Raw genomic sequence first — 24483 nt, 5'->3', positions numbered from 1 at the left:
TAGCAACTGATCGTATAGTGCCATAGTAAGTAATAGTTCACTTTCAGTTTAGATGGTAGTACCTAGCCAAGCTAAGCAAAGCTGGTTTTGATTAGTAATAGCAATAGCACTTAGCCTTATATACTGCCCCAACTTATATACTGCTCCACAGTGTTTTATAGCACTCTCTAGGCAGTTTACAATATCAGCATATTGCTCCTAACAATCTGGGTCCTCATTTTACTGACCTCAGAAGGATGGAAGTCTACTTGAGTTAACCTTGAGCCCATCAGGATCGAAGTCCAAGCTGTGGGCAGAATTAGCCAGCAATACTGCATTCTAACCACTGTGCCACCAGGGTTCTTGCAGTTATATCTTAGATAGGACAGAACTAGGAGGCCCCAGACCAGTATTTTTCAATCTTGACAAATGTAATGCATGTTGCATGCATGCTGAATGTGGAATTCTGAGATTGAAGCCCATGCATCTTAAACTAGATTAGGAAGTTGAAAAAAACAACCTGGAAGAAGATAATGGCAGACTGTTCATATTGTCCAGAAAACTGCTAAGTCTTACTTCTGTATTCACCAGGAACTGAGTATGTTCTAAATAAGACTTTTTTCTTAAGCACTAAAAAATACTTTTGGGAGTGTGCATTGCTTTTGAACCTATAAACTACAGAACAAAATTCCATTGGAAAAAAATAAAATTTTCTAGTGTCTGAATATCCATTGAATATTATAGTTTTATGAATGCTGATTTGTTGCATTCCTTTTATATTCAGATTTTTAAAATTGTGATCTTCTGCACAAATATGTTAGGGCATAAAGTGGTAAAATGGGTATGTTGTAAAAGGTGTAGGCATTTATGTTAGATTCCCCCCCTGGATTTTACATATTTTACTATAATTGTCATCCTGATACACTTGTGCTAATGGTTAATTGGATGTTTTCATTTAATTCCAGCACTAATTCTGATTGTGTTGCTAGCTTAACAAATAATTTATAGGTATAGATCTGTACAGTTAACAGATTGTTTGTATTTTTAGAGAATGATATTAACATCTATATTATGATAATAGTTTAATCAGAATGAAATAATAGATGTTAAATTAGAACTTGATATTATTCAAACTCTTAGTGCTAGAATCTGCAACACATAGCTTCATGTTCATTTTTCTTAAACCATACTGTACATTATGTAATCCATCCTGGCAAACTGTTAAAACAGAATGGATATTTTTTAAAAACAAGTATGATGGGGAACTGAAAGAATGTCAAACATCCTGATGGATGTACGCCATTTTCTGAATAAGCTTTATAAAGCATTGTGGATCCTAGCTGTAAAGCTTCTTAGAGAGACCTGGCAAATAGCAAATTTCATTAATACAAAAAACATACGTTGAGAATAATATGACTAGCAGATGCTCTTTAAAAATAAGACTAATAAGTTCCACTAAAATAAAATAAAATGAAATTCATGCCAGGAGAGTTTTAGTATTTGGAAAAATAGCATTATTTTCCTAGTTCACTGTAACAAGACTAACATGTGATAAAGAAATTATTCTTTATTAAAAGCAAATTTAAGGGGAGGTACCCACTGCTGTTATTTATAAAAAGATTTTTAAACATATATTAACACTTTTTGAAAGTTCACAACCTGAATATTTAATAGTGAGCTTCATTTTGTTCTGTTTCATATAATAGTCATTTATAATTTTATTAAAATGTAAAAAAAAAACCGTTATCTTGATTCTACATGTTGGAAACTGCCATAACCCAAAGCTTTAAATGCATTTAATGGTAACAAAGTTAACAAAAGTAACCTTTTCATTAAATCATGTCTTTATAAATCGTGTCTTTATAATTTGAGATAATTATAATTCAGTATAATTATAATGAAGTAAATAGTTGTTATTCATGTTGTTTAATCTAATAAATTATTAGTTTTGAAATTATACTACTAGAATTGTTGAAACATTACACTAAATTGTTACTACATACTAACTAAACAATGTCATAGTAACTTCTTTACTTAGGCATTAATCATATCCCTTGTTCATTGATGACTTATCTTTCCTTTGTTTAAAATGTAGGACTATTGATATCACATTCTTATCCTTTAGCAGGACTCTGAGGAAGATGATGATTTGGAGATTAATAACAAGAAACCTTATGTGCCCGTGGAATTTGCTGACTTCAGTATTTACAATGCCAGTCTGGAAAATAAGGAATGGTTATCCACTAAAGGAGATTGTACAAATTCTTGTGTTACTGCGAAAGAAGTATCGCGGAGCCCCACCACAAGCAGTATTACAAGTGGCTACTTTTCTCATAGTGCCTCTAATGCAACTTTATCGGATATGCTTATTCCATGTAGTGAAAGCATGGACCAATTAGCCAATCAGACAAGGGATTTGGATTCAAATGACCACTCTGTAGCACACCTAACCCATGTTTTAAAATCATCAAACCAAGCAGTTTCGGAGGCAGAAAGGGACTTTGCTAAATGTAAAAAAATGGTATTGCCAATCACAGGAACTTGTGCCTTAGCAACAGAAGTTCAAGTGTCTGAAAGCACAAATGTAAATGCTCCAGGGTTACAGGGTTCCTCTTTGGATTCCTCTACTAACAAACATGAGATTGAATTTCCATCTCGAGAAGCAACAGTTGAGCACATTTCAAATGTTTTTGAGGATCGTGCATTTACAGAATTCATGGGTGTTGATGACACAAAAGAATTTGAATGTTCCACAAGTATAACTGCTAACAGAAAAAAAAAATTCTTAGCAGCTGGAATGAACTCTCTCATACCTTTCTCAAAAAATGTTCATGACCAAGATAGTGCTTTGAGCTGTCTGGAATCCGGATCAGTGAGATACGACTTGTCAAGTAGTGTTGAAAATCCTTTGTTGAACGCCAGAGAAAAAGAGTCTTCCAATTGCCAACAGTGTGCAGATTCTCTCCCAGTAGGTGATTTTGTTGGAAAAAATCATTTAGATGTCCCAAGTTCTGAAGATACTATTTCTGAAGAACATTCTAATTGGTTGGCAGTAGGAGAGCAAGTATACGTTGATGATAATAAGACTGGCACAGTAAGATACATTGGGCCTGTGGATTTTTCAACTGGTACTTGGGTTGGCATTGAATTACACGTTCAAATGGGTAAGATTTCATTATTTTTATAAAATATTTAGAATCTTATACTAGTAAATTGTTTAGTAATACAGGTAGTTCTCAGCTTACAATAGTTCATTTAGTGACCGTTTAAAGTTACAACAGCACTGAAAAAAAGTGACTTGTGACATTTTTCACACTTAACGAGTTTTGCAGCATCCCCATGGTCACGTGATCAAAATTCAGATGCTTGGCAACTGGTTCATCTTTATGACGGTTGTAATGTCCTAGGGACATGTGATCGGTTTTTGCGACCTTCTGACAAGCAAAGTCAATGGGGAAGCCAGATTCACTTAACAACCATGTTACTAACTTCATACCTGCAGTGATTCACTTAACAACAGTGGCAAGAAAAGACTTCTGGTGATAAAATGAGCATATACATGCAGTTCTCTTGGCAATGTTTTCAGAACTGGTTTGCTGATGCTTCCTAGGGTTGAGAGAGAGTGGTTGGCCAAAATCAACTAGCTGGATTTGTGCCCAAGAGAGGTCTAGAAATCAAGATTCCTTACTTGTAGTCAACATTTCTTATCTGCTATGGCAAACTGGCTTTCTCATTTCCTTAGTAAAATGGAATTATAAACTTGTTAAGAGACATCTTCAGCAATAAATTTACTATCCAAAACAGTTCTTCACAAAACAGTTCTTCCTTTAGCTGAGGAATCTGTCTAGAGAAGATGCTATTTTAATGAATATTTGCATAGTTCTAGAAATGAATTCCTCTGATGATTATACTTCAGATTTTCAATCTAACTCTTATTGAAATTGCAGCATAACAAGGTGATAATGTAACTTTTATTTGTTTTCAGGAAAACATGATGGAACTGTAAAAGGCAGAGAATACTTCCATTGCAAACCACAACATGGGATATTTGTTCGTCCTGAATGCCTTGCTAAATCACCAGCTCAAGTCAAGTTACGCAGTAGAACTTCACAATCTCAGGTATTGTCCAATGTGGAGAAGTTGAAGAGTTCAACATTTCAAGGATCATCCTCTCTCAAAGCAGAAGCCTTCTGTCAATCAGGAGACGCAGCAGCTTCTGCTTTTTCTAGAAAACAGGAGATTAGGAAATCTTGGATTAACTGAGGTTGGTTTTGGTTTTGCACTTGCTGCACATATCACTGGGGGTGGGGGAGGGAAACAGTTTTTTTCAAAATTGTAGTTTTAAGATGTAATTGAATGTTTGAATCACAGATACAATTTTATGGTTCGTTTTTTTTAAAAAAACTATGTTGACTGTGTATCATTTGTCTACTCGTAAGGCAAACACGGTTGCACACTAGAATACAATCCTATCATAAGCTGGATACGTACTCCATTGAGCTCAATTGGATTCCTGAGAATGGATGTATATCAATGCACTGTTTGTAGATAAAACTGTTGAGTTTTACTGAATGTTACTGAACAAATTGGGTTACATTTTATACAGAATATTTTATTGGGTGGAAAGGTCACGGGATGTAAATATGCATCTGAGGGAAAACCTACAATATGTTAATTACCAAAGAATTTGTATTAGATTAATACACATGCTGTTTATATCATGGTTTAATGGTATGGATACATTTTAACTGACAGCTTGGTGCCATATTTCTAGAGGTTAATACCTGGCATCATGCTACCGTATATCTTTTGTTTAATATGAACACTGAAGATACTGTTTTCACTTTGATTTCATGTTTTGTCTTCCTATGGGCCTGCCACTGTGTCAACTTGACATTTATTGGAAATATTTAAAATGCCTAAATATTGTATATATGGCATTTTAGTGTGTATACATGCCAACCAGCCATTCTAGATGCAGGAACAGTATTACTGCTTTTTAAAATTGTGGGCACAAGAAAGTAAATAGCAGTACAGCGTCATAAGTACAAACAAATGCACTGTTTGTTGCTGGCTGTGTGACAAGACTTAGGTAAAATGTTCTAAGGTGATTTAATCTGTAAATATATTTTTATATGAACTTGTATTATGCTTTGAGGGTTTTAGGGAATTATTCCATGTATAGATACTATGTTGGATATATGTAAAGTAGCAAATGGTTCAAGAAAAAGGAAATATGAATGGCCTACTGTAGTTTTCACTTTTTAGAGAGTAATTGAGATAATGGGACCTTATGAACAAACTGCTGCTACTGCTGTTTGATTTGTATGTATGGTAAGCTAACTCCTAGTATTTTGCAATTATTGTAAAGAATGTAATTTATATTCTATTTCTGCTATACTGTATTTAATTGGTACAGAATGTGTTAGAATACAGAGTGTTTACTTCAGATTTTTATAAATGTTTTTGCTTATTTGATTTTATATTCTGTAACACACCATTTTATTAACTAAACTGTTCAGTAATTCAAAATTTAGCATATTCTATACTTATGTCTGGATACACTTTTTGAAGATGACAAAGTATTAAAGACATAAAGTATGTTCAATGAAGATTTCATCAAACCCCTCTGCAAAACCATCATTCCTTGTGTTGATTACAATGCATATGGTCTTCTATACCATTAGGTAGCTTCCAGCTTATATATGAAAGCTGCTTCATCACACATATTTACTGAATTTAGTCTGAAATTATGGATTTCCACTGGTGATGTGAGAAGGAAAGTAATTTTCCCTGTTCCTTTTGCCACTTGGATTTCCGCTGGTGATGTGAGAAGGAAAGTAATTTTGCCAATTTTCCCTGTTCCTTTTGCCACTTGAAGAGCGCAAGGAGGATTCTCATCAGCACCAAGGAGAGTATGGGAGGAACTAGTGATAATCATTTGGGATTGTGGGCCACTTTAGAAGTGATTCTACAGGGTACTTCAGAGCACAAACCGTAGCACTTGTCTGCAACTTCCACATCTTTCCCCAGGATTACATGTAGCAATGGAAAATAAACATGCAATTTCAGAAAAAAATGCAGCTGTATTAAAAGGCACAGACAGCTGCTCTTCCCACATCGAAGCACGTCACATATCTAATAAATAGTCTATGAGAAAGGTCGTGAATAAGCATGAGGTACAAATGATAGTACATGTCTTTGCTGAGAAATAAAGATAGCTTAGTTTAAACTGTATTAGCCCGTTGCTTGACTAGTGAACAGAACCATTTTTATAGCATTTAAAAACAACTTGTCTTTTCTTTCTATTCTTGTTTATCTACCTTTCTTCTTGCCTCACCCAGTTATGTACCTTCTCCATTTTCACTGCAGCTACTCCCACTCCTGAATGCATTAAAAGAGGGAGGGAAATGTGTGTGTGTGTGTGTGTAGAGAATGGTTGATATACACAGGTAGAAGTTCACTTACTTTTATAAATGGGATATATTATTCTATAGGAAATTTTAATCAGTAGTTATGAGCTCTGCCTTCTAATGGTATATATACATAAACTACATACAGACACATAAATGCAACACACCAATGCAGTTATTAAAGAGAAATCTTGTTTCAACTAGAGGTTTACAACAACTATAAAATGCCATTTAAAAACAGTATTTTAGTATTCTTATTCTGACAGTGATAAATATCATTGTTGGTGCCTTATACTGTACATATTTGTGGGAAGGACATAAAGTAAGCTGGATACTGTTATTATGAAGACATTTCTTTGTGGTCACCCATCTAGCCTACTCTATATCCAGAGGAGGACTCTGAATATTTTTGACATGGCCATACAGAATGAAATATACTCATTTAGTTTTTATTTAGTTCTATGTTTTTACATTTATATGGCTAATTGGTTAATGTGTAGCTTTGTCCTTTGCTGCCCGACTATATTGTGCCAGGAAACCCATTGGGAATCAGTGCATCTAGCAGCCTGCTGATATCAAGATTCTTGTTGAGCAAAGGAGTTGTGCAAATGGCTTTAGCATGAGCAAACAACTCAATGTGTTAAACTAGTCACATTTAAAGGTTCTTGTGTTTGCTTTGGAGGTTGTCTCTGTATGAAAATAGTTCTGGGATGAAAGGACATACAGAAAGCTGGATCTCTCCTTCCAAAGCCCTGCTTTTAAATACTTTGCCCAACGCTACTAAGTAGTGCAGTCAGGGTTTAATGAAAATCTTTAATCTCGGAACACATGGACAGACTCAGTTTCAACTGGGAAATTGTGAGCATCCTAGACCAAGCTAAATTTAAAAAAAAAAAAACAGCCCAAGCTTGGCATTCAGACAAATGGCCCATCAATAAAGATAAACTATATTTACGTACCATTCAAAAAAAATTAAATTCCAAACACTAAGGGAGGAAACAAAAAGACCAGAATATAGCCTCTCCAAAGACAACACTTGGATAACCAGATATTAACACCCCTCAAACAAGGAGAAAAAAACACCTCAAGATCTCAGATAAACTCATAATCATTCTTTTGGGAGAAAACTTAATTGTAGCTGACAGCTGCTGTTCACAACCAGAGGACAGGGTGAGCTCCTGTTACTTAACCCACCTGCTGCCCATCCTGCAGTTTCAAAGCATGCAAAGTGAGTAGATAAACAGGTACCAAGTCGAGGAGAAGATAACAGCATTGTGCCTGGAGTATAGTTATTCTGGCCACATGACCACAGAAATGTCTTTGAAAAACGCTGGTTCCCTCACAACACTGGACAGGGTTACCTTTACCTTTAAGTCTTCTAGGATTGGAGCCTTTCTCTGGGTACTTCTCAGCAAACTGACTGATTTCTGCATATATCTGTTCCAACCATAGAATCTCCACAGACATTTGCTACCATAGTTCAGCAGCTCCTTTCCACCACCTAGATCAGGGGTCCCCAAACTTGGCCTCTTTAAGACTTGTGGACTTCCACTCCCAGAATTCCTCAGCCAGCATAGGAATTCTGGGAATTCCTCAGCATAGCTGGCTGAGGAATTCTGGGAGTAGAAGTCCACAAGTCTTAAAGTGGCCAAGTTTGGGGACCTCTGACCTAGATCAATAGACTCCAAACTTGGCCACTTTAAGACGTGTGGACTTCAACTCCCATAACTCCCCACGGTGGCTGAGGAATTCTGGGAGTTGAAGTCCATAAGTCTTTTAAGTAGCCAAGCTTGGAACCCCCTGATCTAGACCAAGGGTCTTCAACCTTGGCAAGTTTAAGACTTGTGGACTTCAACTCCCATAATTCCTGAGCTAACATGACTGGAGGAGGATTCTGGGAGTTGAAGTCCACAAGTCTTAAAGCTGTCCGGTTTGAAGACCCTTGATCTAGACCAGCGCTTCTCAAACTTGGCTGCTTTAAGCTAGGCGGACTTCAACTCCCAGAATTCGTAAAAAGATCCCATAAAAGCCCGGCGCTAAACCCCGCCTCGCTGGCGATGCCTGTCAGTTCGAAGCGAGAGCACAGAGACGTGGACGGACACCCTCTGCCTCCCCCCACCGCTGCCATAGCAACCCCAGAACAGGCACTTTAGGGACGACCGGCGCGCGGGGGACGTGCCGCCCTTCACACGGGGCCTCCTCGTGCGCGCCGCAGGGGGCTCGCTCTGGTGGTTGGGCCCGCTTGCCACATCTTGGCGGCCTACGGTCGCGGTGGCTGGACGGGCCCGGGGAAGCGTGAGGCGGGGCTCGGGGTAAGTAAAGCGGCCGCTCGATCGACACTCGGAGCCTTCGGGAACCGGGAGCGCTGGGCTCCGTGGGTTTCACTAGATGGCTCCTTTGCCGCATTGCTCTCCCGCTTTCTGAGGAAGGGGACCCGACAACTAAGTGTGGCCCGGGGGCGGGAGGGCGAGTTTTGTTCCTGGCTCTTCCATTGCCTCATTACCTGAGGAGGAAGAACCAATTCCAGCCCCTCTTGGGGGAGTCCAGAAGCGCTGGGTGGCCTGTATTGGAGGTGGGGGTAGAGGCGGGCCCTCGTCTGTTTAGGCCTCTTTCTTGCCGTTTGTGACAGAAATAATAATATATTTGTATCCCACTTTTATAATACAGGTAGTCCTCGACTTACAACCATTCGTTTAGTGACCGTTCGGCACTGAAAAAAGTGACTTATGACCCTTTCTCACACTTACGACCATTGCAGCATTCACCACAGTCAAGTGATTGACATTCGGATGCTTGACAACGGACTCACATTTATGACGGTTGCAGTGTCCCAGGGAGTCCTGTGATCATCTTTGGCGACTTTCTGACAAGCAACGGCGATGGGGAAGCCAGATTCACTTAACTGGGTTGCTAATTTAAGAAGTGCAGTCATTCACCTAACAAATGTGGCAAGAAAAGCCGTAAAATGAGGCAAAATTCAATTAACAAATTTTTCACTTAGCAACATAAATTCTGGGCTCAGTTGTGGTCGTAAGTCGAGGACTATATGTATGTACGTACGTATTGTACGTCACCTCAAGGTGGTGAATCTACGGTTGTGCTAACTAAAGTTCTGGTGTTCCCTTCTTTTCCCTCCATTAATTATATGCAGTAGGCAGAACTGAAAATGATAGGACCCCAGATGCTGAATTTAAATAGTCACTTAATCTAGTTTTTTTTTTAAAGGGTGTCAAGTGTTTTTTAGGCTTCATGGGGCATCTGCTGCTGTCCCTATCTCCAATCCTGCTTTATTGATAAGGAAGCTTTGGGTAGCTTGAATTGGTTTGATCAAAACGTATCTCTATAGTTTTTTCTTCTTAAATTTTGTTACTTTCTTTATTTTTTGCCTTTAGAACTTCAGTTGGAACTGAACGGGATTGCAGTATTGTTTGCCACTGGGCCATTACCCTCCTTTCTCCCCTCCCCCATCTCAAAACAACTCTTCCCCCTACTTATTTTGGCATTGGGCTTTCTACCTAATAACATCAGCATTCCTAGTGAATTTTCCCAACTAAAAGTGAATGTATGAATACTTTAATAACCGACACATTGGGTGACATCTGGTAAGTCATCTTGTAAGGATCTCTGTAATATGAACATTTTTTTTGAGTCACTTATGACAGCAAAGTCCCTTCGAGTCATTCATCATCACAGCAAAGTTGAGTCAACCAAAGGTGCTTTTTCAAGGGAGACTTTCTGGTTTTTTCTTTGAAGACATTTGAAGACATCCAAGAAAGAAGCTTCTTCAACTCTGACTGGATGATGGAGAATAGAAGGATTTATACTCCTTGCAGACAGCTTCATGAACCACTTCATAAAGGCATGGCACAACGTAAGAGAACAAACCCACTAAATTCAGCAGTCCATTTGCATTTAAAAGACAACGGCCGTTGTTTTGAAAATAGCAAAGTCCATATTTTGGACAGAGAGAACTGCTGGTTTGAAAGAGGGGTCAAAGAGGCCACCTGTGGGGGGGGGGGATATGATATCATCTATCTAAGAGGTCTGTAGGGGGCGTGCATAAGCGCACCAACGTGCCTACCGTCCCTGTCCTATTGTTTCTCTTATTCTTTTATTTTTCTTATATGTACCCATTTCATGTATTCACAACTATGTATACACTTATACTTATTATCTTGTAAACAATTGGCAAATCAAATAAATAAATAAATAAAATAAAAAAACATAGTCCTTTCAACAGTTCCAAGAAGGCTCCACACCCAATTGCACCATTCACCCTGACAACACAAATAAACTTCTAGGTGGCCTTAACAACTTGACTTGCTATAAGAATGCAGCTGTCTGCAAGGAGTATAAATCCTTCCATTCCTCACTATCCAGTCAGAGCTGAAGAAGTTTCTTGGAAGAGAAGTGAAACATCTTCAAAGAAAGAACCAGAAAATCCAATTGCCTTTTGAAAAAGCACCTTTGGAACAACCCTGGATGACTTAGAATCTTCATAGACAAAGTTATGGAGGAAGGAAATGATAAGGCAGGAAATGTGAATAATCTTATCTGAGTTGGTAGATTGTATATTGAGATAAAAGTTAACATCAGATTTTTAAAAAGGTTTTATTAAAAGATTAAATCTAGTTAGAAGGGGTAGAATTTAAAAATTAATGATATAAATTGCATTGGACTGGTCCTTCGGTGAATAAAATTAGATTTTTTTCTCTTTTGTGAAAAGATACATTTTGACAAATAATTTCTCAAGCTTCCAGTTTCAGGTATTCTCTTGTGTCACTCTGGTGAATATGTGTTAAAAAGCTTCAACAACTTGTATTAGCAGGAAGGCTATGGGCAAAATGAAGAAAGAAGGATGCAATCTTTGTGGAACATTCAATCATAGAAAAGCTAACATAAAAAGCAATGTATTATAATACATTTATGTGCTCTGGACTAGAATAGAATGTAGCTCATAATGTAGGCCAATTTATTAGGGTGCTAGTTAATATAGTATTATGGTAATTACTATGAAATATATCCAGGATAAATGTAGGCAAACCCATTTTGCTTTTTTATGTTGTCAGATGGCTACTTTTCCATTTTACTCTTTTCAATCTTGCTTAGCAGTATTCAGGATCCTAATGAAGCTTTTCAACCTTACCGTGAGGAACGTGGTTTCTCAAGTATATTGCGGGCTTAAACTTGCTCCAGCCAAGAAAGAAAGGGCATACTTTGAAATGGCACGACCCAGTTCAAGTAAGATGGGATTCTTTTATTTATTCAGAAGTTTAAAAATATCACTTCTTGTATAACAAAGGAATTGTGACATCAGACATGCACAGTATGTGGGCATTGAGAACAGTTAATGGTGGAGACTGTACAAATAATGGAATTTAATTTATTTTCTGTTGTTAAATGAATATTTTGGGTACATTTAAGTTTCTTTTAAAAGTAAAACTGGCAAATGCATTAGCTTGAATTAGGTTGAATTTAGCTTTATTAGCTTGAATGAAGAGAGCAAAGAAATTGTTTATGACCATATTAAATAAACGGGGAGGGGGTGATTGCTTCTCCTGTGCCACTATATCTTCCTCATAATTTCTCTGTCCATGTCTACTCTCTCCAAAAAATCATTTGGTTTAAAAACAGCAATCGGATGATCTAGCTCCCCAAATTTGCCTGCTTCTTCTCTTCAGATAAAAAATGAGATTTATTTTACTTATAATATAAAATCTGAAAGGAGGGGGAACCGATTTCATACTGTATTAAATGATTCATATGAAATCTCCTTGTTTCTTATTCCTCAGTCAGTTTTTAAAGCTAGTAAAAAAAAATTATTGACTCAGGTTTGCAGTAAAGTTAACTATAGAAAGTTTCCAAAAACCAACTTTTCCTCTAGATCTTATATTACTGTGGGTGGCAAACTCTTATATCCCTTTATATGTTAATTGGAATGTTTTCCCCCCTTTTGGATGTGCTTCATTCTTTTTCTTATAGTATTTTTTTTTAATATTGTATGCAACCCAATGATTTTATAGAGTTGGACCTCCTAAATTTGACCAACAAATAACAATTAACATTAGCCCCAGAAAGAACATTTTTTTAAATAAATTGATTAGATATGCTAAATAATCATAGAACTAAGCTGTCATTTCTTTGACATATTTACGTAAAAACAAGAAAATATCAATACAAATTGTTGAAAAGTCTGTTTCTAATTTTTTAGGACTTATATGCCAAGCTGCATAAGATTCCTTGGATTTTACCATGCAAAATAGATTTCATGTGTATCTAATTTTGAGTATAAACTATCTATTCTCCTTTTTAGCTCTAGTTTAAACATTCAAAAGACAAGCAAGCATAATTTACCTTTGGGACATATTTGTCTGTCCTCAGAAATGTTAAGATCCACATCTAACATTTAGGCAGAGCTTATTGGATTGAATTCATTTAGGACCACCCAGAATAGGAACCTTTACAGTTGAAAAACAATTTCACTATAAATTTTCCACACTCTAATAAAAATAACGTGTATTGAGAACATGTTTCAAAATGTATTAATTTTTTCTTATATTTTTCTTTGCATTTTTCTTATATGTTTAAGATATGGCTGAATTTCGAGAAATATTTGCTAAAGCAAAACATATAGCAATTATCACAGGGGCTGGAATCAGTGCAGAGAGCGGCGTTCCAACTTTCCGAGGTGCAGGAGGCTTTTGGAGGAAATGGCATGCACAAGTATGTACTATAGATATACTTGCAGGATGCTAAATATTATTTAAAAGCCTTAATACTTTTTAAGTATTAATACCTAGTATGACATGTGTTAAGCAACAGTTTGCTTTGAGTATGGTTGATACTGTGGCCTGACTCACACAGTATTCTAAGTAAAAACCAAGTCCTTTGCTTAGAATGACATGTAACTCTATAGTAGACTTAAAATCTTGATATGAAGGCTAGTTAGCTAATCATTCAGTGTATTACTAGATGAAACACAACAGTGTCAAACAAATTATTTTCAAAATTGTCTCAGTGTAGATTGGAATACTTACAGTATCTGTGGTAAACGTAGTTCAATTCTGTTAGAATTATTAACTTTTACTAACATGATATAAAATCTTATTTTAATGGATTAGTTGGGGGGGAAAGGGTATTGTTCAATTATATAAAAACTTGCTTTGATATAATGTGTGGTTTTAAGCAAACAGGCCAAAGTTATACTAGCCTTCCCCCATGATATTCATAAAGCATTATGAACATAGGAATACACTGTATAAACGCAAACTGATTTTATATTGTTGCAACTTCATATAAAGAAGTCAGTTTTCATAGTCAGCTATGGATCTTTCTTTCTTTTAGAAAAATAACAATTTTCTCCTCTCACAGGAACTGGCTACTCCAGAAGCTTTTGCAAGGAATCCCTCTAGAGTGTGGGAATTTTATCATTACCGTAGAGAATTAATGATGACCAAACAACCAAACCCTGCACACCTTGCCATAGCAGACTGTGAGACTAAGATAAGCAAACAAGGCAGGAGTGTTGCGATCATCACACAAAACATTGATGAACTCCACAAAAGAGCAGGATCAAAGCATGTTCTAGAAATTCATGGTAGGAATTCACAGAAAGGGCTCGTTTAATCATATTTTATATTAATAAATCAATATAAATAATTATTTGTCAGTATAAATTCCATACTAAGATCTTGCACATGCTATGACTGGATTCTTTCTTTCTCTTGATTCTCCCTCAGCAGAGTATCAAAATAGCTTTTATGCTTATATTGTAAAGATTGAAAGCTTTTTCCTATATTTTAGCTTATGAGCAAAAATAATAATAAAGGATTTTGATTAAGGAAACATGGAATGGAAGTATGGAAGAATAGGATAATAAAGGTAGTCCTTGACTTATGACCACAGTTGAGCCCAAAATTTCTGATGTTAAACAAGAAATTAGTTAAGTGAGTTTTGCCTAATTTTATGGCCTCTATTGTCACAGTTGTTTGGGAAATCACCACAGCAGTTAAATTAGTAGCAAAGTTGTCAGGCGAATCCAGGTTCCCCATTGACTGCTTATCAGAAGATCAGAAAAGCTGATCCCATGACCAAGGGATATTGCAACTGTCATAAATATGAACCAGTTGCCAAGCATCTGAATTTTGATCACATGACCATGGGGATGTTGCAACTGTTGTAGTGTGAAAAATGGTCATGTCACTTTTTCAGTGCTTTTGTAACTTTGGTCACTAAATGAACTGTTGTAAGTCAAGGACTACCTGTATTACTCCTTTTCCCAACACCACTGCTCAAATAAATAGGCAATTTTAAGGTTCTGCTTAGTTAAAAAAGCATTGTTTTCTTTAATATATAAGATGAATTTAAAATGTGGATTATAAATTAACATTTGAAAACAGACAATAAGAATTACATATATAAACAAATTAAGATTTCAAGGCTTATGTACACATTTTTATACAGAACAGTTGAGGATTCTTTTATTTTCTCTGAAGCCCGTTATTCCTGTCCTGCCTCCAGCAGATCTTGAAGGGAGTCATTTCAGCAAGAAAGGGAAATGGGCAATATTGTAGCTCTAGAAATATGCATGAACATTACATATTCCCAAATTACAAGTATGTAGGAAATTAAAACATCTCTGTAAGGAAAGCATTTTTTATGTCTGGAAATGTAAACCAAAAATAATTGGCTATTTACCATTCCTTTTGTATAGTATTTTATAACTTGTACGTGTTGGTGCTTACATTCCATTTTTCAAAATATTACAATTAACTTAGATTTTGTTGTAGATGAAAGCTATATTGTTACTTCTCATTTTGTATCATGTTCCTATAGTTTTACCAGAAATAAAAGTTTAAATATTAATATTGTAATCTGATATTATTGCTTAACGTCACAGGTAGCTTATTCAAAACCCGATGCACCAGTTGTAGAAATGTGGTGGAGAATTACAACAGTCCAATCTGTCCTGCCTTAGCTGGAAAAGGGTAATTATCTGTGCCATGATAGTCACAGTTTTTATTAGTGAAGAATGATAGAAATACAGGGTACCATTAAATAGGCAGGCAAGTTATATGAACCTAGAGTGGGCAAGCTGCTGTCCTGTGTAGGCCCCTACATCATATATGTAGTATTTTACTGTAGCTGCTATGTAGAATTGTTAGCGGTTTAATTTGTAATTTTGGAGCACTATTCCAAGAACGGGGGATATAAACGTCTGCTTAAGCATTTACATAGATGAGCAGTTATGAGGACTGTGCAAAGACTGATGTTTTGCTGAATTACTTCCTTCATGTTTAAAATTTCAAGAAAATTATATCTCAAAAAATAAGGTATCTAAAGTAGGAAAAAGGAAAACAAGAAAAGCTTTATTACATGGAAATGTGCAAAATACTGTATTCATTTCTCACTAGAGTAAAACTTTTCCTTGTTATTGCCAATTAAGCCTATTTCTTAAAATCATTATTGCTTTTTTCAAACTAGTTTTCAAGGGGAAAAATGTGCATGTTGTTGATTATCTCACTAAAATAAGATCAAAACTAAACATTTTCTAGTATCAGGAAGAATATGATACTTATGTGGTACTTTATTATGAGTAAAATGTTTGTTCTTATTATTGTTAACAACTCTAGTGCTCCAGATCCTGAAACGGAAGAAGCTACTATTCCTGCGGGAGATCTTCCTCGGTAAGTTTTGATTTCATGTCAATTTTCTCAAAAAAAACAAAACAAAACAAACCCAGTGTGTGTGTGTTTATCCATGATACTATTATTTGCGCTACAACAAAATCTGGGTTGCAGTTGAATGACCACAAGTTTGCAGCTTTCATATTCATTAACTCTAATGTTCAGAGAGGGAACAGAATATACATGCTGCCTCTGTTCTGTAAGAGCATTTGTTGGACAGTATAAAAGAATACACCTAACGTACACTCTTGTTCAAACAATCAGAAAACAGTTGCATTAACATTAAAATGCTTTGTCCATGAAAGTATTGGTAGCATCTAGCTAGTGTCACGCTCGAGATAAAAATAATCCATCAGTGACAGGGATCTCTTGTCCAGGATTTTTCCCTTTATTCCCCCTCCCTATTTCTAAATTGGCTTGAGAATAGATTCCCAAACTTCCAGGAGAAGTAGAATTGCCTCCAATCTTCCTCTCAGTTTTGCTGAGGAATGATTTCCACCATTTGGGGATACCTGTTGGGCTACTGACCACTGTCTCTTAAGCTGCATTTCTAAGTATATATTTAATTCAGGGACCCCTAATTTGAAATGCAGTTGCTTAGAATTCTGCTATTATTCTTGTTCTGTTCATTCTAAGAGGTTTTAGGATTAAAATTAATTAAAACAGTGGATTTATGCTATCATAGACTAACATGATGAATTTCATATTAATATTATGAAAGTCCAGCCTTTTGTTATATGACTTATCTAAGCTGAGTATTTTTTTTGGCCCAGTGATTTTTAGCAGCATTATATGTATAATTTTCTCTATTTTAAAATCCAAAAACTTAGATTTGGTTCATTGGCTGGAATGTTTATTTGCATAACAACAATATCAAGATTGGTGAAATATTTTGAATAGCTTGTTTGGATTAAATGTATATACTGTACAAAATATGAAGATTTTCCTAATGGATTTTTCTAGAAGTTAAACAATATACAATAATTTTGCAGTGAAGTTGATACATGTACAACATATTCTAAAGTATAGTGATCACTTCTTTTACACTGCTTTACTAAACTTTCTGCTTTGCTTCAATTATACATATAATTTCTCCATATTTTGTGGGAGACAGATGCGAACTGTGCAATGGCCTCTTGCGACCTCATGTTGTATGGTTTGGAGAAACTTTGGATTCTAATATCCTTACAGAGGTTGAAAAAGAACTTGAGATATGTGATCTTTGTTTGGTGGTGAGTAGTTTTTAAAACTTACTTGCTTTTCTTACTTGATTAACTTTGTATTCCACTTTTAATCCAGGGGTTAAATATCTGTACTCCCTCCTTCTGTTTTCCCTTCCACTAAAATATGAGATGGGCTGGGCCAAAAGAGTACTCAAGGGGTTTTCATGACTGAAAGACTACTAGGATCAGGGTTTCCTTGACCCTAATCCAACATTTTAACTACTAACCATAGTGTTTCTCGGTGTTAGGACATTTAACTAAGTAAAACTCTATTCTTTTTAGGAGAGATATCTATCTCTCAACAAATATCAAGTGTGGCATGCTTCATTGACAACAATATACACGATACACTGCTTTCTTCTGTTTTTCATTTTTTCCAACCTAGTAACCAGCCCTGGGTTTTTCTTCTCCAGCCCAGCTTAATTATGTGCCATCAAATCATTGTCAACTCCTAACATCCATACAGTGAGATTTTCTCTGTGGTGACCTGTCCCTATCCTGGGATTTCAGGTCTTCCAACAGTGCACCCATCACCACCTGCCTGCTGGTTTCCATCTTCTTCTCTTTGCTTTCATGTTTCTCAGTGTTAGAGCCTTCTCCAGACATCTAGGTCATATATCCAATGTAGGATATTTGGAGCCTGGTCATTTGTACCTTGAATGAGAACTTGTGTTTGTTTGGCAATTCATTTGATTGTTTTCTTGGCTGTCTACAATATTCTCAGAAGATTTTTCCCACATCAATGTTTAAAAGTGTCAATTTAGGGATTTCCCCCCCCCCCCAAATCAACTGTGGTTGGTTAAGAGCTGACTCAGGAGCTGGGCAAAGGTGACATTCATAAAGAGATTGGACAGCCATTTGTCCATAATAGCATAGGATCTCCTGCCATGGATATGGGGTTGGATTAGAAGACCTCCAAGACCCCTGTTGTTTTAGGTTCTAAGAAATACTACTAAGTTGGAGCATCCCAAAATGAACATTGTATAGATCAATAGTGTCAATTTATTAATTATAATTAAAATTAAAATTTCTTATTATAATCAATGAGGGTCAGTTTGATGCAGTGGTTTAAAGAATCAGGCGAGAACATTGGGAGTTCTAGTCCCATCTTAGGCACAAAGCCAGCTGGGGAAATTTGGGCCAGTAACTCTTAGGAGAAGAAAGCAGTGGCAAACTACTTTCAAAATCTCACCAAGAAATCTGCGTGGACTTATCCAGAGAGTTGCCAGAGTCAAAAATAACCCAGATACACATGCGCACATACATGTGCATGCACAAATTGGTGGGCAAAAATAATAGTATAAACTGATTTGATATTTGTGTTAATTGCTAAAACTTACTACAATGGGCTATGAGAGTAACTTTGAGGATCAGAAGGAAGAGCTGCAGCCAAGGCAAATGGTCAGATAAGAAACATCTGAGTCCAAAGCAGGAATAGCATTTGAGAAATGGCTTGTAGATCTGTGGCTGAAGGCTAGTATTGCCATTTGTTTGGTCCTAATGCTGCATTTCTATGGTTGGGGTCAAGCTTTCTAGTTAAAAGAGATTGAGAAAGCAAATATTTGCCTCAGGAAAAGTTAGAGGGCAAGTCAGATGAATGCTTTATTAGTTCGTCAGCCTGTTGCTGACTTTGATACAGCCATGTTTTGTTTCTCTTTCACAGATTGGAACTTCTTCTGTAGTATATCCTGCTGCTATGTTTGCTCCTCAGGTATCTGCCAGGGGAGTGCCAGTTGCAGAATTCAACATGCAAAGCACTCCGGCAACAGATAAGTTCAGGTAACACCTTTTGTTGTTATGGTGAGATCTTTTTTGCAGTAATGTAAATAGAGTTGGAAGGATTTATAAATGCTTGTTAGAAAGACAAGGTTATTGACTTGACGTCACGACGAGACCAGAAGCAGCGAACAGAGGTCTCAGTTCCTGCGCTGGCTTCTTGCCGTTTGTGGGCTTCAAATGGAGCTGAAAGCTGCCTCGGAGGGATGGCGAAGCTAAGGAGAGGTACCCAGTGAGGTTCCGGGGGAGAACGCAACTCCCCTGTAAAAACCCCAAGCTTGCTCTGTATGCCACGACGGAGAGAAGAGTGTGCCAAGATGGCTGATACAAAGTTGGGACAGACGAGGAACATCTAAGCGCAGTGCTGGAGTGGAGATTGGGAACGGTGTTTGGAGAAGGGTGAGAAGAATCTATTTTATTTGTACTACCCCAGAAGACTATAATAGAGAAGAATAAGAATAAAGAATTGTGCTAGCGGCGGGTAGAAGATAGAAGAAATTGGGAAATATAAAGAGTCAAAAAAAAAAAACCTTTAAATTTGAAAAGGAATTAATTTGGAAGAATATTAATTTGGAATTGGTGATCAGATAGGATTTGGCATCGAAAGGCATTAATCTGAATGCTGGAAATAATTGTTTTAAAGAGAAATAATATTTGATTTTTAAAATTGGTGAAGCTAAATAAAGAAACGGAAAAAGAGTGGCTGTGAAACTGGACTAAAAGCGCCACTTGTTGATGAAAGAAGAATCCTGTAGATCCCTTCAAACTAACAATTTTATTAAAGGAAGAAATTAAAAAAGGAATAAAAGAAAGAGATTATAATAAGACCACCGGAAGTTGGAATATATTATAATCGAAAAGTAAGGATACAGGAGGATACTATCCCTGGAACAATTGGTGACTTGGTCTGATTAACAGTGGGATATAAAGATTTGGAGGACATTGATATTTTAAAATAAAAAGGAGACAATGGTTTAAATAAAATAAAACTTACTGGATACTGGACAATTGGAACAATAAGAAATATAAAGATGAGTAATATATGCAAAGAAATACAGATGGACATTCAAGACATGAATGAGATGTGGGATAGAATGTTGGATTTATGCACTAAAATACAGAATACAGAAGAAAATTCAGAAATGGCAACGGTAGAAGGAGAAAGAAGAAAGGAGGAGCTAGAAGAAAGAGGAACTAGTGAAACAGAATAAAAGGAACAACAAATAATACAAAAGAAGAAAAAATAAATTGAACACGAGATATTAATGATAGATATAATAAACAAGGGGAGATATTGAGATTGGAATGCTGATAAATGAAATGGTTAGGGAAATACAGAGAGGAGATCAAAAGAGGGTGAGGGCAAACTTTCTGAAATGTGAGAGAAAATATAAGGAAATGATGATAAATAGAGAAAGGATTAAGGGAAAAAGCCAAAAGATGATAGTAAATGGTAAGCAAGCAAAGAAAAAACAAATTGATATAAAGGAAAGACTTAGAGATGGTTAGAAATGGAAAGGAGGGAGGTATATTTTTAGTAAAAATATATAATAGATTTTGAGGAATTGGGATTAAGAATAAGAACAAGAAGGAATAATGCTAATGTAATAGTGATGAAAATAAGAATTCATAATGGATTAAGTAAGATAGAAATGTTTATATAAGATGCAAGTAATTAATAGTTAATATATGAAAAGAAATGTTATGTGGAGTCTGATAGAGAATAGATATAACCATATGATAGGATAATATTTTTAATGAATTATATTTTTTTTGTTCATATATATAAGATAATGAGGCAATAATATAAGTTTGAACTTATTGGTTAAGAGAAAATATTCTTGTGCAAAAATGAGATGTTAGAGGGAAGGGAACATATAGAAAATAAAATATAAGCAACTGTGGCAAATGTAATATTGGGGAATATAATAGGGGATAATATAAATTAAGATGGAATTTTTAAATGTTTTAAGAATGGTATGAAATTGTAAACATGGTGAGCACAAGAATACATGATTGAGGAAATTAGTAATTGATTAATATATTCATAATGATTTAAAGATTCTGTTATCCATTTTTCTAAGGTAATGAGGATATATTACAGATTTGATAATATAAACATGGTAATTAAATTAGAGAAGGGATAACTAAATTAAGATGAAATTTTGAATAATTAATGAAATGATATGAATAGATTAAATTGTACACGATTAAGGAAGATAGTGAATGAATAAAAATAAAAAGACTGATGCAAAGTAATTTATGAAAATATAAAGATGAAAAATGATAATAGATAATGAAGTGATATTCGAAAGTTGTATTTGTGATTATAGATATGATTGATTTAAAATATAAAACACCTGGAACCACACTGTTCTCACAAAGATGTATTTAAATAATTAAAAAACAAAAAACTTTTTGGAGAAAAAAAAGACAAGGTTATTTTCTAGTTTATTACTTTATTACTTTATTTTATAATTACTTTATTACTTATAATTTTTTAGTTTGTTATGTCTTCTTAGTAACACTGTAGACATTCATGGAAAAACAAATGAATATGAAAGATGAATGAATAAGAAAAAGCTTAGCAGTCTCTCTTTTTATACTAGCATGAGGGGTCAGACACCTCTCTCCTAAGGTTGCCTTATTTTTTTATTGAAGTTTTGATATAATAGTCAAAATGCATTTCTAATAGGTACTGTCGTGGCAACTCCATAAATGGTTTAAATTATATTATATATATACATATATACATATATACATCATATATACATATATACATATACATATACATACACATACACACACACACACACACACACTATGTATAATTTATTGAAAAACAATTTAAATCCCAAATCTTTTTCAGATTCCATTTCTCAGGTCCCTGTGGCACTACATTGCCCCCAGCCCTTGCCTGTGAAGAAACTGAGATCACTTCTTGAATATTTATGAGAAGTAAGAGAAAAACTATAATTGCCAATGTCAGTAATGGTGCAAATGTAAGAGGAACAAGTTCTCCTGTGGAAAACACCTTGCTTGAAACTGAACAATGGAATGTCAAGATGATGGTGAACAAAATAAATCATGTTTCTCAGATGACAAGAATGAGCAGTGAAAAAGGATGATGGACAGAGACATGAAAAGTGGTTATCACTGTTGGGAAAAAAATCATGTGAATTGAATGTATAAATATACAAACTGCTCAAATATGGTGAAAAGGATATTTGTACTTTCATAGTTTCAGACTGTATCTTGGATAAATGTCAAGAAAAAAGAGAATGTTACCATTATTCATATTTCACAAAATTATTTTCTGAAAACGGGGTAAAACTGAACATTTTAAGAATAAGCTAGCTTTTAATAGAGCCTACACTCCAATACTTTTCAGGAAACCAGTAAACAAAAGTATTCTTTGTTATAAGATGAAATGCCTCAGATTGTAAGCAATATAAAAATAGATTAATAGCTTCAATTTACATATGGTTGCCTACTTCCATTTCACTTCCAAAGTTGAATGAATATATGTATGGACTTAATTAGTTGTAATTCTTAGCTGTTCTAATGCACTAAAATAAATCAATGCCTTTTTAATTGATTAATAACGTTTTGTTGATCAAAAAATAAGGCTATATTATGTTAGCAGGTAGCATAGAGTAGACTGATTATATTCTGCCCCTTATTAGAGTAACACTAATAAACACATTGAAGGGAACTGAGCTTGATATAGAGGCCTGCTTGTGCTATAGGAAAGAATGGAGAGGTAACATTTTGCAGCCCCTGGTTCCTCGTGAAAAGCTTTGTGGAAAGTGGAGAACAAGCAGCAAGGTGGCTTCCTGCCCCTTCCTCCTCTTCGGATGCTCCGCTGGTTTCTTCCACAGTGAGCCGTTCTGAATGCCTGTAATATGCATTTTTATAGAGATGCTATTAGCCACGGTTGTTCCCCTCCTTTTTAGCAGTCAGTTTGGCTGGGTGAACTGGAAAGAATATTTTTCAAATCCTAAAGTTGCAAGGGGCCAATCTTGCTCAGTGGAAGAATCCAAATTCAAGCACTCTGCTGAAATAGGTGTCAAGCCTTGGATCACATCTACCATCTCTTTGGATTATTACAATTTTATGGTGGTCAGTGACCAGTCGTGTGACAAAAAAGATGTAGAAAGCATAAATAGTTCATAATTGTAAAATCTGAAAAACAAGACTGAATCTTATAATCCTAAAAGACAGCATTTTCCTATGGTAACTGTAATAATTGTGTTGGTCTGACAATATAAAGAAAATAAAATCATGCTCAGAACAAGTGGAACGTCTGCTAGCAATTCCATTATGAGGATGGGGGTATAACTTGCTCTAAAAAGAACAACAAAGGAACAGGTAAAGTTTCAAGTTTCTCCAAATGACAAGGGCAAAGTTCACTCTGCAAAAGAGATTGTTGCACAAATATGGAAGACCAGATATTAAAGTGGGTCAAAGAGAGCACCACAGAATTGGAACATGTAATATCAAAGTATGTAATCTTGCTGGTTCAAAGGCTTTTCTGTTTATGTCCTGTCACTCATTGGTTACCTAGATTGCCCTGTCCACCTGGATAGACTTCTTGAAAACCTGCTGCCAAATTACAGCTTTTCGGTCCAATTATAATAGCCCGGGTTTTGGACTGCACTTCCTACCAACTCCAATTACCACTACCTTAATTTGCTGTTCAAGATAAAAGATGGGCTGTTTAGAAAGAAAAGATGTTCATCCAATGCACAGACAGATACACCAAAGGGACATAATTAACCAGACCACTCTTCATTTTGGGAAGAGAGGGAAGCATAAAATGCTGCAATTGGTGTAAGAAAAATAATTGTCAGAACCTACATTTTGGGATCTTCTTTCCCATGGGCATCCCAAAGGTGCTTTTTCAGGAGGCAACTGGACTTTCTTGCTTTTTCTCTTTGAAGATGTTTAGTTTCTCATCCAAGAAACTTCTTCAGCTCTGACGGGATAGTCTTTTCTTCAAAAAATAATAATAATAATAATCCAAGAAATCTCAGTTGCCTCCTGAAGGTGGTTGTCCACCTTTGGGACAACCATGACCTGGACGACTTAAGAATCTCTACAGACTTTTAGCTATACAATTTGGGATGAATACCCTTTGTATGATGTGGGAGTAGGAATGGATTTCTAAATTGCAGACTACAGGAACCAGGAGTACGACTCAGGTGACCCTCTAAAAGGATGCAAATGACCAGCTGTCTGCAAAGAATAGAAATCCTTCCATTCCCCACTATCCTGTCAGAGCTGAAGAAACTTCTTGGATGAGAAGCGAAACGTCTTCAAAGAAAAAAAATAAGAAAGTCCAGTTGCCTCCCGAAACAGCACCTTTGGGACAACCATGACCTGGATGACGGAGAATCTCTACAC

The 24483-nt window shown here is 35.8% G+C and overlaps 2 protein-coding genes and 1 long non-coding RNA gene across 22 annotated transcripts in view; 2 read left to right on the top strand and 1 right to left on the bottom strand.

Moving 5' to 3' along the window:
- Positions 1-5440, top strand: part of KIF13A (kinesin family member 13A) — a 69976-nt gene extending 64536 nt beyond the window's left edge. For 10 of the 15 annotated variants that reach the window (XM_087961377.1, XM_087961372.1, XM_087961371.1 and 7 more), the window contains 2 exons: positions 2105-3143; positions 3965-5440. In XM_087961377.1, coding sequence (XP_087817503.1) covers positions 2105-3143; positions 3965-4242 — 1317 coding nt within the window. In that variant the 3' untranslated portion in view covers positions 4243-5440. The remainder of the gene's footprint in view (positions 1-2104; positions 3144-3964) is intronic. The other 5 variants (XM_087961370.1, XM_087961376.1, XM_087961366.1 and 2 more) reach the window with 1 other exon arrangement.
- Positions 3937-7949, bottom strand: LOC148131426 (uncharacterized). The gene is made up of 2 exons (XR_015748820.1): positions 7760-7949; positions 3937-4204 (listed from the first exon to the last, which is right to left on the bottom strand). It is a non-coding gene; the product is annotated as an uncharacterized LOC148131426 (long non-coding RNA).
- A 509-nt stretch (positions 7950-8458) lies between these two features.
- SIRT5 (sirtuin 5) lies at positions 8459-22675 on the top strand. Of its 6 annotated transcripts, none has more exons than XM_026670002.2 (10): positions 8459-8704; positions 9785-9994; positions 11505-11633; positions 12982-13115; positions 13764-13989; positions 15292-15379; positions 16025-16078; positions 17193-17310; positions 18965-19080; positions 21947-22675. In XM_026670002.2, exons 3-10 carry the CDS (start codon positions 11519-11521, stop codon positions 22020-22022), a joined length of 927 nt encoding a protein of 308 aa, XP_026525787.1. In that variant the 5' UTR covers positions 8459-8704; positions 9785-9994; positions 11505-11518; the 3' UTR covers positions 22023-22675. The 6 variants fall into 6 exon arrangements, with proteins under 6 accessions (XP_026525787.1, XP_026525785.1, XP_026525786.1 ...); XM_026670000.2 differs by having other exon boundaries at positions 11502-11633; XM_026670001.2 differs by lacking the exon at positions 9785-9994.
- Positions 22676-24483: the final 1808 nt, after the last annotated feature.

This window comes from Notechis scutatus, chromosome 3 (assembly GCF_049901735.1).
Source record: "Notechis scutatus isolate UNSWTSFEM ecotype Mainland chromosome 3, rNotScu1.2, whole genome shotgun sequence".
NCBI classification, from domain to species: domain Eukaryota; kingdom Metazoa; phylum Chordata; class Lepidosauria; order Squamata; family Elapidae; genus Notechis; species Notechis scutatus.
The sequence above is the reverse complement of the archived record's forward strand: the minus strand, read 5'-3'. Positions and strand labels throughout refer to the sequence as shown.

Bases quoted from the DNA above. Each gene is read 5' to 3' on its own strand.
- SIRT5 (XM_026670001.2), top strand. From the start codon at position 11,519: ATGAAGCTTTTCAACCTTACCGTGAGGAACGTGGTTTCTCAAGTATAT. The intron at 11,634-12,981 runs GTAAGATGGGAT...TATATGTTTAAG, and splicing joins AATGGCACGACCCAGTTCAA to ATATGGCTGAATTTCGAGAA. The intron at 13,990-15,291 runs GTAGGAATTCAC...TTAACGTCACAG, and splicing joins GCATGTTCTAGAAATTCATG to GTAGCTTATTCAAAACCCGA.